At 32.9% G+C, this 14,170-nt stretch overlaps 2 protein-coding genes across 19 annotated transcripts in view; one reads left to right on the plus strand and one right to left on the minus strand.

Moving 5' to 3' along the window:
- LOC108054916 (glutamate receptor ionotropic, kainate 2) overlaps positions 1-6,444 on the plus strand; it is a 25,861-nt gene extending 19,417 nt beyond the window's left edge. For 5 of the 10 annotated variants that reach the window (XM_070218040.1, XM_044395398.2, XM_044395400.2 and 2 more), the window contains 3 exons: positions 1,920-2,117; positions 5,621-6,011; positions 6,065-6,444. In XM_070218040.1, coding sequence (XP_070074141.1) covers positions 1,920-2,117; positions 5,621-6,011; positions 6,065-6,342 — 867 coding nt within the window. In that variant the 3' untranslated portion in view covers positions 6,343-6,444. The remainder of the gene's footprint in view (positions 1-1,919; positions 2,118-5,620; positions 6,012-6,064) is intronic. The other 5 variants (XM_044395402.2, XM_070218041.1, XM_044395403.2 and 2 more) reach the window with 2 other exon arrangements.
- A 37-nt stretch (positions 6,445-6,481) lies between these two features.
- Positions 6,482-14,170, minus strand: part of LOC108069564 (uncharacterized) — a 48,236-nt gene continuing 40,547 nt past the window's right edge. For 6 of the 9 annotated variants that reach the window (XM_070218046.1, XM_044395338.2, XM_070218047.1 and 3 more), the window contains 5 exons: positions 13,128-13,369; positions 12,928-13,044; positions 12,289-12,699; positions 11,811-12,228; positions 7,604-10,621 (listed from right to left, as the gene is read on the minus strand). In XM_070218046.1, the coding sequence (XP_070074147.1) occupies positions 10,352-10,621; positions 11,811-12,228; positions 12,289-12,699; positions 12,928-13,044; positions 13,128-13,369 (1,458 nt within the window). In that variant the 3' untranslated portion in view covers positions 7,604-10,351. Of the gene's footprint in view, positions 6,814-7,603; positions 10,622-11,810; positions 12,229-12,288; positions 12,700-12,927; positions 13,045-13,127; positions 13,370-14,170 lie in introns of those variants that run through there. The other 3 variants (XM_070218049.1, XM_070218048.1, XM_070218050.1) reach the window with 3 other exon arrangements.

Consider the following 14,170-nt stretch of genomic DNA (forward strand, 5'->3'; position numbering starts at 1 on the left):
ATTTGTGTAAATGTAATAGTTAAAAAGATATGAACAAAAGAATTTTTTTTTAAACTTTCTTTTTAGCTTTTTTTTAATTTTCTCAAAAACGGCTCTAACGATTTTCCTTACAACTTTAAACTGTATAGCCCTTGAGATTCCTTAAATTTTGGTATATAACACATTACTGTAAAAAGTCACGTTTAAAAGTTATTTTTATACGAAAATAGCCACTTTTGCCAGCTCGAACAACTAACGCTCCCTGAGTATTGAATTTTGTGTGAGGGTATACGAACTGTATTTTAGGGTCATGGAATCAGTAAATTTGCACTTAAGAGTTCCATATAGGAATCTTTTGTTCTACGACTTTTGGAAAAAGCCGCTACTTTAGCGGGAAAAAAGCTAAAAATAGCTAAATTTCGTTAGTTTGTAAGTTCTAAACTACTGAAGCTACAGACATGTGCTATAACTCGTTTAAAAGGTATTTTGATATACTTCATCGACTTTTTAACTTAATTCGTTTAATACAATGGCTTACCAATTTAAATTTAAATGTATATATTAGCTCCTATGAGAGCAAATGTAAACAAACAAAAACTTCTGATATCAAATAAAAACACCTCTTAACGAGGTAAAAAACTAGTGACGATCGCACGCTGCAATAGAAAATGCCTGTAAAGGGAAAAAGGCTGGAATAGTTTGCTAGGGCGGGCCGAATGAGAAAATATTAGAAAGTCTATTTAATGACGAGTGTAATAATTTTTCGTCACAAATGTTGATATCAGAACTTTTGTATGTTGAAGGCGCGATCGTCACTAGTTTTTTACCTCGTTAAGAGGTGTTTTTATTTGATTCATTATTACACACAATCACAAGCACAATCCTCTTTTTTTATTCGTAGTCTTATTTTCGTTTTTTGATACTGCAGTACTTATTAAAAAAAGCATGCTTTTTTTAAAAGTATGGTTATTTCATAAGAATGATTTATTCAAATGGATATTACTTATTAAAAATACTTACAGTCATTACGCAAGCAATTTTATATTTTTTAAGGAATTTTTAAAAATTAAATTCATTTTTATAATTTTCTAGATTTTAAATATCTGATTTAGCTATTTTTTGACCCGGCTGCCATCACCACTCATTTTTGTTTACATGTCGCCGCCTAGGATAAAACTAAAATTTGAACTTTGTCAACCGAAAAAAGTTGAAAAATCCGAACTTTAAAAATTCACCATAAATCCAATTTTTTATGAATTTGGGCCATACTTACAAGTTTGTACCCATTATAATTTTTCAACGGATTTCTTTCGAGTTTTTACGATACATACAGCCGACCTACAGAGGACCAAAAAACACGTTTTTCATCTTTGTCGAGCTGCTGCGCTGCCATTACTTATCCAATCATATTGATCTGTATGGCAAAGTTAAGCTCTGATCTATTGACTTTATAATGAAACAAAAACTGGCCCAATTGGGTGGATATTTGCCGAGATATAGGAAGAAATTCGAAAAAGTCCGGTATTTAACATTTTGAACTTTAAAAAATCTTTAAAAAAAAACTGTGCCATCGAAAAAAAATTAGTGGTATTTTCGTGATTTGGGGGTCGAACACTAACAGAATTTGCCATCAATTGCCTTGGAGCAGTTTGGCTGTAAACTAGTGTTATAGGTTGATATTGTGGTGCAGGTGACTTCCCTGACGATTCTGGATTAAATTGTTATTTGAATGTTGTACACTGTTTTATTTACATGGCATTTCAAAGGAAGCTCTGTAATATAGTCCTCCGATTTCAATTGAACCCATTGTTTTCACCTTCAGAAAATTTATTTACTTGCTCTAGTTAAATGGGGTTCAAATGTCTAACATTTTTTTTCTTGACTATTCATACGTATGAAATACATATGATTCCAAAACGAAAATTTGATTTTCTTTTTAGGCAACCTCGACTCGTATTGTTGGTGGATGCTGGTTTTTTTTTTGCCTTATAATTATATCGTCGTACACTGCCAACTTAGCCGCATTTTTAACTGTGGAACGGATGATTTCGCCTATAGAAAGCGCTTCTGACTTGGCGGAACAAACAGAAATATCATATGGAACTTTGGAAGGCGGATCAACAATGACGTTCTTTAGGGTAATTATTTTGAACACCTTATTTAAGTATTAAATCTCTTAAGCACACTATTATTGCCTCAACTATCAAATCCTTGTTACTCTGCTCACTAATTTAAAAATTAAATAGGGGAGAGTGGGGTAATTTCGTCAGCATTTTTTCAAAGCTTTTTTTGTCCATCTTGAGACACGTTATCATATTTCTATTTTTATTGTTGAATGCGGTTAGCACCAAGCTTTAAAATGTGACATTCCCCTATTTTTTTAATTACCTTGGTGATTTATAAAAAATTAAAAAGTAAAACCCCATAGGGGGGTAAAATCGCCACACCACAGGGGCAATTTCGTCACCTGAAAAATGTAGGGAACTTTACGCCTGTAAGTATGCTACACTGACCAAGCGTACCATTTTTGTTGACGTCCTATATTTGTTGCTGCTGCCGGTAGTCTGTTCGTTAGCCAGCTCAAATAAAAAAATATGTATTTAAAATAGGTGCGAATTTACCCTAAGCATAGGGTGGCGAAATTTCCCCAGACAGTACTTTTTTAGAAATAATTATTTTTCTTCCGAAATTAGGCGCGAAGTTAAAAATCACTAACGCAGAAATGCACATTATAGCACTGTGTATTATATAAAAAATCGTGTATCTTATTCCTTTTGAATTGTGGCATACAGAAAAAATTTCGTCGAGAACTAAATGAAGCTTTTGAACTGTTAAAACACATTTAATATTATAGCTTAATTATCTTGGCCTTCTGTGCAAAAAAAATGCATGGGTTGTGTCATGCCGTCTTAAGGGACTAAAACAAAAAAAATTATATATTTTTAAGACTTATGGATTCCGAGATATTGCAGGTGACGAAATTGCCCCTGTGACGAAATTACCCCACTCTCCCCTACACTAATAAATTGAGCTGGCGTGGGTATACGTACATATATATAAATGCCAAGCGCCATTTAAGGCCAATTCTATTAGAGCGGCACACACTAATGGCTTCACATCATCCCATGCATTTAAACTTAGTTACTCATAACTTTTGAAATAAATAAAAGCAATTTAAAATAATATATATTATTAGATACTGCATTTTAAATACACACAAAAACAAGAAAGGAAGGTAGCTTCGGCCAGCCGAAGCTTATATACCCTTGCAAATCGTTCCTTTTAACTTACAAATCGCAAAAATTTTAAATTTGGATTTATTTTGACATTATTTGTTCTATCCTTCCCTATGGCAGCAATATAATATAGTCGTCCGCTTCTTGTTAAATTTAATTCGGAAATATTCGAAAAATACATATACTACAGTAGAAGATAATACAATAAAAACCAACGTAGCCATAATTTGTTTCCATTTAATTTCCCATTAATTTTTCGATCGTTCCTATGGCAGCTATGATAAAGTCGTCCGATTTTGATCAAATTAAAATTGGAATTCGGAAATATTTAAAAAGAGTTATTTCCTAGAGTAGAAGAGAATACAATAAAAACCAAAAAGGCTAAAATTTATTTCCTATTACTTTCCCATTAGTTTTCCGTTTGTTCCTATGGCAGCTATACGATATAGTCGTCCGATTTTTTTAAACATTAAATTAGAAATTCAGAAATATTTAAAAAATAATATCCCCAAGAGTTGAAGGTAAGAGCTATAAGATATAGTTGTCCGATCCGGTCGGTTCCGACTTATATACTACCTGCAATAGAAAGAAGACTTTTGGGAAAGTTTCAAGCCGATAGCTCCAAAACTGAGAGAATAGTTTGCGTAGAAACGGACAGACATTGACAGTATGACAACATGAACAACATACATAAGACAGTATGAACGCTGAGATCTCGGAAACTACAAAAGCTAGAAGGTTGAGATTTTCCACACATATTCTTAGGCTTCCTACGAGCGCCACGTCTGGCGGCCACACCTTTAAAGATTTCCGAGAAGTATAAATGCAATTTTGTTGTGTATCAAAATGTAGAAGACATTTTTTAAATCGGACCATTCATTATAAGGTTATACGCAATCAAAACAAGAAAGGAAGCTAGCTTCGGCCAGCCGAAGCTTATATACCCTTGCATATCATTCCTATTAATTAACAAATCGCAAAAATGTTCAATTTTCTAATATTTCTCATTAACTTTCCGATCGTTCCTATGGCAGCTATATGATATAGTCGTCCGATTTTATCAAATTAAAATTGAAATTCGGAAATATTTAAAAAGAGTCATATCCTAGAGTAGAAGATAATACAATAAAAATCAAAGAAACTAGAATTTATTTCCTATTACTTTTCCATTAATTTTCCGATCGTTTCTATGGCAGCTATATGATATAGTAGCCCGATTTATGAAATAATTAATTCGAAATTCAGAAATATTTAAAAAATAACATAACACACCGAAGCTAGAATTTTTTAAAGTTTTTTTTTTCCGATCCTTCCTATGGGAGCTATAAGATATAGTTGTCCGATCCGGTCGGCTCCGACATATACACTACCTGCAATAGAAAGAAGACTTTTGCGAAAGTTTCGTCCCGATAGCTCAAAAACTGAGAGACTAGTTTGCGTAGAAACAGACAGACGGACGGACAGACGGACAGACGGACATGGCTAGATCGACTCGTCTTGTGATGCTGATCAAGAATATATATACTTTATGGGGTCGGAAACGTCTCCTTCACTGCGTTGCAAACTTCTGACTGAAATCATAGTACCCTCTGCAAGGGTATAAAAATGTTATGTATCCATCTCCCTCGCACTCCCTTTAGCCGAGTGATGGGTATTTGATAGTCGGGACACGAACCCGACAATAGCGTTCTCTCTTGTTTTTATTTTAAAAATCATAAGAATTACCATCCCTGGTAAAAGGGTATATTGTATTAGTGCAAACGTATGTAACAGCTAGAAGGAAGCATTTCCGACCCTATAAAGTATATATATTCCTGAACAGGATCACTAGTCGAGCCGATCTAGCCATGTCCGTCTGTCTGTCCGTCTGCCCACCGGGAAATTGAGAAGGTGGTTCTTTATGTGTTGAAAATCCTGTTCCTTTTAGCAGAAAGTGTTACAAATCCTGTATCTCCTAGCAGGCGACGGTGTAGGGAAAACGTAAATTCCCATGGAATACCACATAGAAACCTCATTTACCCCTTACTTTTTGTGTCACCCCCGTGTATTTTGAAGAAATGTAAGGGGTAAATGAGGTTTTGTCCCTTCCGCTTGTATGGAGAAAAATATCATATTTTCCAGAGGAATCTTTCCGCTGGGTGTCTGTCTGTCTAACGCCCACAATCGCCCACAAAGGATTTTAAAAGGTGTCTGGCGCCCACACCTTTAAAGATTTCGGAAAAGTAAAAATGCAGTTTTATGGTGTTTATCAATACCTTTCGAAATGTAGAAATCAAATCGGACCATTCGTTAAAAAGTTATGCGCGATGAAAGTTGTATATCTCTATCTCCCTCGCGCTCCCTGAGCGCGGGTATCTGATAGTCGGGGCACCTGAGTATAGCGTTCTCTCTCGTTTCTATTTTAGGATTCTAAAATTGGTATATATCAAAAAATGTGGCGTTACATGGAGAATCGGAAAGCAGCTGTATTTGTTAAAACCTACGAAGATGGGATTAAACGAGTAATGGAAGGAAGCTATGCATTTTTAATGGAATCAACCATGCTGGACTATGCAGTTCAACGTGACTGTAATCTAACCCAAATAGGTGGCTTGCTGGACTCTAAGGGATACGGTATCGCCACACCCAAAGGCTCTCCTTGGAGAGATAAAATATCACTTGCCATTTTAGAGCTACAAGAAAAAGGCATTATTCAGATACTATATGATAAATGGTGGAAAAATACGGGTGACGTATGCAACAGAGATGATAAAAGCAAAGAGTCCAAAGCCAATGCACTTGGAGTGGAAAATATTGGTAAAATTTGTCACAATCCTATATTTAAAGCAGTGTTTAATGTCGTATTTCAGGTGGCGTGTTTGTTGTTCTTCTCTGTGGACTTGCGCTTGCCGTTGTCGTGGCTATATTTGAGTTTTGCTGGAACTCCAGAAAAAATTTGAATACCGAAAATCAATCACTGTGCTCAGAAATGGCACAAGAACTTCGTTTTGCTATGCACTGCCATGGATCAAAATCAAAGCATAGACCACGAAAACGGAATTGCTTAAAATGCTCTTCTGGACCAACATACGTTCCGAGTAATATGAGTACGCCCAATGTGGGCGTTCACTATAATTATTTTAATTAAGTTGTATTCTGCTGATACACATTTATTCAACTAAATAGGGAAAATAAATTATTTTTTTATTTATACAATTTAAAATAAAATGAACCTTACGGATAAATTCGAAACGTCATTCATTATTTAACTCCTACAAATTTGTGGGTCTTGTCCAATTTTTCTTTCAGAACATGCAGATGGCAGTCATGCGGTTAACTGTAAATAGCAGCAGCAAACCTTTTGTGGCCATTCATCTTTGTGCTATAATCAAATCGTATGAGGTTCGCGACCCTGTACATTGTATATATACATATATTACAAGACACTCTCTAATGTTGTTGTTCTGGCATCCACGTTTATAAAAGTTCTGTATCGCCGTCGTGGACGACCAACATTTGAAGTGGTAAATCGACAGGGACGTTGTTCGTAATGTTTGGATGTTTACACATGTCCTCACCTTGGAATTTACTGTATTTGATTTGTTATGGTCAGAGGTTTCTGAAAAAAATAACACAATTTTTAGTGGAGCCTCTTGCTAAAACGTCTATAAAGCTTGAGATCCCATTATTTAGGAACATGTAGAAATACCCATGTATTTCAATATTATGCATTCTGTCATTGTCACTTCGATCCTACTCGGGGAATTTATCTCTAAGATATTCGAGCAACAACAAATCGGAAAAAAAATTTTGCGATGGGATTCGATTTGTCGCAAAATTTACTTTTATTCACTACTTAAGTTTAATGTAACTTAAAAACTGTAGTGTTGACTAGGAAACATCGCCAATATCGCAAACTTGTCGGACACCGATTTTAGCAAGGGCTGCCCTTTCTAATCAAAAATGCAATTAGCAAAACAGAAATAGAACAGAATTTACTGTATTTGATTTGTTATGGTCAGAGGTTTCTGAAAAAAATAACACAATTTTTAGTGGAGCCTCTTGCTAAAACGTCTATAAAGCTTGAGATCCCATTATTTAGGAACATGTAGAAATACCCATGTATTTCAATATTATGCATTCTGTCATTGTCACTTCGATCCTACTCGGGGAATTTATCTCTAAGATATTCGAGCAACAACAAATCGGATAAAAAATTTTGCGATGGGATTCGATTTGTCGCAAAATTTACTTTTATTCACTACTTAAGTTTAATGTAACTTAAAAACTGTAGTGTTGACTAGGAAACATCGCCAATATCGCAAACTTGTCGGACACCGATTTTAGCAAGGGTTGCCCTTTCTAATCAAAAATGCAATTAGCAAAACAGAAATAGAACAGAATTACAATATAATATTTGTATCGTTTTATTTTGTTAAAATTTATAATGTACAGCATATTTTACAATAAACGTTTTTCCTGAATTAATTATGTATTCAATTTTCGATTTACTAACACCAACCATGCGTAGACAACTTCAGGACATTTTTAGTAATGTTGATTTCTGACTTATACATGTCGTAAATACATTTTATTTTTTTATTGTTGTAAAGTATTTTATTGTCTGTTTGTATACTTTAATGTTATAAAATTCTAATTATTGTCGCGGAACTTACACATAAATTTTCTATGTATTTATTACAAGCACTACAACATTTACAAGTGTAATATTAATATTGCATGCGTTTACCAGCACACATAAATCTATATTTTTTATTTTTTTTATGACATGACCAGTTATTATTATTTTATATGTTGAGTTCTGGTTAAATCGGTGTACCTAAATTGGGACTTTTTTGTAATTTAGATATTTTTAGTTTTTGGAAAACATACATGAGAATTTAAGGATTGGCTTAAAAATTCAGATGAATGAAGTCGATATAGCTAGAATCAAACCAAACTAAATAATATATTAGATTTTCATTTCCTAATTCAGGGGGTCAAACTGTATCAGAAAATAATAGTGACTATTTCGATGATTTCGAATGAAAAGAATACTGTTTTTCCTATACTGTTTTTCCTATAATCCGGTGTCTGTTGATTATTAACTATTCATACCCATACCTTTTTAACCAGTATTAGTATTCGAATGACTACACTGTGTTACATCAAAAAGTTGTCTCAAAATGGTTCAAAAATTGTGACTCACAGCGAATAAGATTTTTGAGCATCCATTGAGGTAAATAAAGGTTCATTTTGTTACACACTGTCTTCAAAAAAATAATGCGTTTCTTAATTTTGACATACATTTCCTTAAATGTGCTTAGTTTAACAAAAAATGGTAACAATCAAATTTATTTATTTTAAAACTTGTTTTTAAAAATTATGTTCATAATGATTAAAACGGTTTACTCTTTATAAGTTGCCTTTTGTTATGTCGTGCTGGTGAACGCGGGCATTCTGTAGGAATAATATTGTGAATTATTATAAGGGTACTTAATAATGTTATTGGATTTGAACACCAGGTGATTTCAGATTGATCAAAGCTAGCACTGGTACGCGGTGTGATCTAATTAACGCATCACCAAGTATTATCATCATACACAATTTTTTTTACTATGATTTTCTGTATATACATATACAATAGTTTGTAATAAGCCAATATAGTACATATTTTTATTAAAAGTTTGTATAATAGTTCGATATGTTAAATTTTACATGCATTTTTGCATAGATCTTTTCTAGTAAGCTAGCTTAAACCCCTAGCCAAACTAAACTCGACAATTCAAAAACTTTCATTGAATAAATATGATTAGCATCAATTTGCAGCGATCTCCAAGTTATAGACATTAAAGTTACATAAGTTATTATTCTTAACGATTGTTGGCACAATTTGAAAATAGTTATGTATGTAAAAGAAAAAGGCATGGTAATTTATATTATGCGCACAATGCCGTATTCGCAAACCATAACTGTCAGTTTAAATAGTTTAATGCTGATTGTATTGCATTCATCGGCTAACATTTGTTTTAGTAAATAAGTACAAAAATCTGAATAAGATGAATTTGAATGACATCCAGTTTTGGTTTCTTGTTGAAATAGGTTTATATTATTTCTTTATGTATCTGAAAAGTAATGTCTACTTATAGATCGTGATATGTTTTCAGTTAATGATTAGTAAACTTTAGTTTTACGTAACTTTTAAGTAGGTACTTCCGTGAAATTGGAATTCTTTAGCATGATATTGACTGAATACGCCCATAATATCTTATATGCAATTGATTGTTATTGGTTGGAAGCATTTTGTAAGTTGAATTCCAAACGTAACATTACCTAGGTACGTAAACATGCTATCTCTCGAAAAATATATGTATGCTATATGACCAAAGTTTTTACACCGTGCGACAGTCATTTTGCACATTTCATAAAAACCTATCAGATATCCGTAGGTCTGCTTGAGTTGTTGTGTGCATCTTTATTTTTTTAATATTTACTCAAAATTAAAGAAATAAAAAATATCCGACTGATTTTTTTAAATCTGATGTGTTTCCAAATCTATCTCTAACAGTGGAAATAATTTAGATTTAACATCCGAGACACACGCCAGGCTTTGTAAATAAAAGTCTGGACTATATATGAAAAAGTGATTATATAAACTTTCAAAAATTTGTTAAATTATTAAACCTTCAATTTTTTGTTTGATATTGAAATAGATAGTTGAAAATATTTAATTGGGTTATATCGAAAATTATAAAGACGCACGATTTGAATACTTCCCCAGGCCATACACATTCTGATATGTGAATTTTTTTCAAATTTCTGTAAATTTGTTACATAATATCAATAATGATGCTTAATCATTCGTCGTTTAATCCGAAAATAGTATGCTGATAGTCACTGTCATCTATTGGACTTTTGATACCACGTAAAACCAATTTAAAGACATTTAATTTAAATTCGTCGTAAACTAGTAAGTTTCTAAAATGCATTAATCAAAGTGGCAAAAATTGTCAGTTATGTATGCATCTACACTCTGATTAACATTCAAATGTATTTACAATTTAGATTTAAATTAACTTAGATGACATTCAATTTATAATAAAGAGACTCATTGTTTTCACAATCATAATAGGGACTTAGGAGGTACCACAAATTATTTAATAATTATCGTATTCGTATAATCCCAGCTCAAAATCCTCAGTTTCTGGTTTTGCTTCATTCAACGCTTTTAATTGATCGTAATTCTCTAAAGATGCATAATAATTGTCATCTTTCGGCTTATTGTAATGCCCGAGTATATTAAGTTGGCGGCTTAGCACGTTTCCTTTAGAAGTCAATTTACTTTGGTCTATTTCTTGTGTTGACTTTTTAAAAGGCCATGTCGTTATTCCTCTCAGGAAGCGATGGAAGTGATTATTAACTTGCGGCTTTAATGTAGAATAAGTCAAGTAATTAATTATGTGTATAGGTAATAATTTATAGGAATAATAATGCAAATTAAAGTTTAGACTACAAATAATAATTTATAATCGGTATATCTCGCTTGTCGATTGAACTTTCACTTTTACCTTAGTAATTTAAATAGGTTCGTTCGTTGTTTTAACGAAAATTGGTAATTTACTACGAAAAAACGATAGCAAGTTCCTCTTGCGTTCTTATTTATTCCCCTGATATCTTTAGCTTTACCTACACAGAGAAAAAACGGAACAATACCCGTTTGATATTGTCTCCGCACCCATAAATTTTTCCATATAAATGTAATACAATTTCATACCAATACGATACCAAATCATAACAGTTACAAATGTTGATATGAATCCGTAAAATATTAATATGAATACTTGAAAGATTAATATGTTTATTCCCGTTAATCGTAGAGTTAAAGTGTATATTGCATTCGTGCAAAAGTATGTTACAGTAAGAAGGAAGCGTTTCCGACCCCATAAAGTATATATATTCTTGATCAGGGTCAATAGCCATCTATCGGCTATAAAAATTAGTGGATGTTATTTAAATGACACTTTATAATATACAATTGGTTTGAATTAAATCCATCCAACCAGCTTATATAGAAAAAATCGCAAATTTACTTCATTTTTTGATGCCAAAGACCCAAAGATCCAAATTTACCCTTGTAAATTTTAAGATTTGGATGACTAAATGTTTTGGCTCGAATTCGATATCATCAAAATATTTCGATTTAGTTTTAAGTATTTTCGCATACATTATATTCCATTTTCACCTCAGAGTAAAAATATTTGTATAACCTTTTGTGTCCAGGTAGCCATAGATATAAGATCAGTTTTAATTATATTCTGAAAGTTTTTAGGTTGATAGCTTTTACACTGACAAATTTCTTACGCATTCACTTATTAGAAACTAACATATATGTTAGAAATAAAGAAATATGTTTTAATCAAGTTTAAAGCTTTTCAACTTGCATAAAAAATGACCAGACGGAAAATTTTATATACAAAATGTTGTATGGAGATTTTCATTTTGTATGCTTTTTGAAAGTGTATAGTAAAATAAGTCAGTATAATCAAATAAACACCAAAATACAATTTTTAATTTTTTTTATAAATAAAAAAATTGATTTTAAAAGTAACTATTTACCTCATTCAAAAGTGATCGATTTCGTTCCCTGAAGTGTGATTTTCTTATTGGGTATGTCCTCGGAATACCAATAACGGAATGATCTCTTTCGGTGGAATCACTTGCAAAAAGTTCTGTTGCTGGAATTTTAATGCGGGCTGCTCGATTATTTCCAGGAAATAAGGTTTTTAGTTCTTTATTAGCTTGACTTTCTTTTTTATTGTAAGAAGCGGAATTGCCGATGCGGCGTGTGGTTGCTCTGGCGCCAGTCCTTTGCCCATTTTTATTACCTTTATCGCTTTGAAAATTTTGCTCATTAAGAATTGACATGCGATTTACATCGCTATATTGGTAACTATTTCCGTCAGGGCTTCTGTTTTCATCCATTAATATCGAATCAGAAGAGCTACCCGCTTGAGGATTATAGTTCGCTAGAACGCTGTTAATTATAAATATTTAAATTAAAAATGTTTGTTTAATAATTGAAATTTAAACATACTTTTTCCCGTTAGCTATTTCTTTGAGAGCAGCAGCACGGGCAGCCAACTCCTCGTCTCTACGTTGCTCTGTTAATTCCTTAGCCCTTTCAGTCCATATTAGCTCTTTGAGCTTTTGAAAACTGCCTTGTATAGCAACTGAGTTTTGACTTTCTTTAGCATTATTGCCGGTACCGTTTGGGACTCCCATGTAGCGATTTTTACTTGATCTACGTGATGAGGAAGAAGCTCCGGTTTGCGGTCGCGTTTCAGCTCCGTAATAACGAGATTGACTTGAACCAGGACTACTGGATCCAAATTCGACCAATCGTTGATGGTGCTCAAATGGAATGCGATGTGGTGTATTTGGCTCTCGGTTGACAACACGGCCAAAAACGGGTGACCTAGCTCTTTCCCTCGCACTCATCCTTAGTCTAATAACCGTTATAGGAAAAGAAGAAAAATAATATTGTTAGAAAATTAAATATATAACAACTCGAATTAGGACACACAAATCGAATCAAAAACTAAATGAATGAAATACCAAAACTTTAATAACTTCATGTTAATTCATTTTAAATGTAAAAAACGGACATACCAAAAAAATTCGTCTTAATAAAATCAATAAAAATCATTTTTTGTCGGCCCTAAAAGAGACTTACGATCCGAGCATTCGTGAGTTCAATAAAAGAGGTTCCCAAACATTATAAGTAAAGGGATCCCGATAGGTTGGTATTTCATTCGTGATTTCCGCAGCTCGGGATTGCCTTTTGGAAAAGCTAAGAAGCGTATAAAAAAATGTATTTTAATTTATTTTCTAAAAAGTTTTATATTTTAAATATATATATATTTTAAAACCTACATCCACATGGCGCGAAGCTGTTCGCATGTTGGCTCCTGTGAGTTAAGGGAAAATGTTTTTGGCACAAAAACTTCCCCTACTGTCCTTACATCACCGGAATTTACGATATGTGCTGATTCTTCAGTTTTAACTCCGTTGTTATTATTTAAATTTCTCTCTCGGCTACGAGCACCTAGATAATTGGCATTTCCAATCCTAATAGTTGCCAAAATTACCAATACATCAAATTGTATATATTTGATCTGCAATGATATAATTTAAGTTAAATATTTTTGGTTTAACTTAATTAAATTTTATATGCACATTTAAGTACCTTGTGCTACATTTATCAAAGCAAGACTATTACACAAAAAAAAAACAAGAAAGGAAGCTAGCTTCGGCCAGCCGAAGCTTATATACCCTTGCAGATAATTCCTATTAATTTACAAATCGCAAAAATATTAATTTTCCTATTATTTCTCATTAATTTTGCGTTCGTTTCAATGGCAGCTATATGATATAGTAGTTCAATTTTGATAAAATTAAAATCGAAATTCGAAAATATTTGAAAAGTGTTATATCCTAGATTAGAAGAGAATACAATAAAAACCAACGAAGCAATAATTTATTTCCTATTATATTCCCATTAATTTTCCGATCGTTTCTATGGCAGCTATATGTTATAGTCGTCCGATTTTAAAAAAAAATTTATTCGAAATTCAGAATTAGATAAAAAATGAAATTTCCAAAAGTAGGATGTTATAGGTTCAAAAACACCCAAGATATAATTTTTTTACATTTTTTTCCCCGATTGTTCCTATGAGAGCTATATGATATAGTTGTCCGATCCGGCTCGTTCCGACTTATATACTACCTGCAATAGAAAGAAGACTTTTAGGAAAGTTTTATCCCGATAGCTTGAAAACTGAGAGACTAGTTTGCGTAGAAACGGACGGACAGACGGACAGACGGACATGGCTAGATCGACTCGTCTAGTGATGCTGATCAAGAATATATCTACTTTATTGGGTCGGAAACGTCTCCTTCACTGCGTTGCAAACTTC

The sequence above is a fragment of the Drosophila takahashii genome, chromosome 4 (assembly GCF_030179915.1).
Source record: "Drosophila takahashii strain IR98-3 E-12201 chromosome 4, DtakHiC1v2, whole genome shotgun sequence".
NCBI lineage: Eukaryota > Metazoa > Arthropoda > Insecta > Diptera > Drosophilidae > Drosophila > Drosophila takahashii.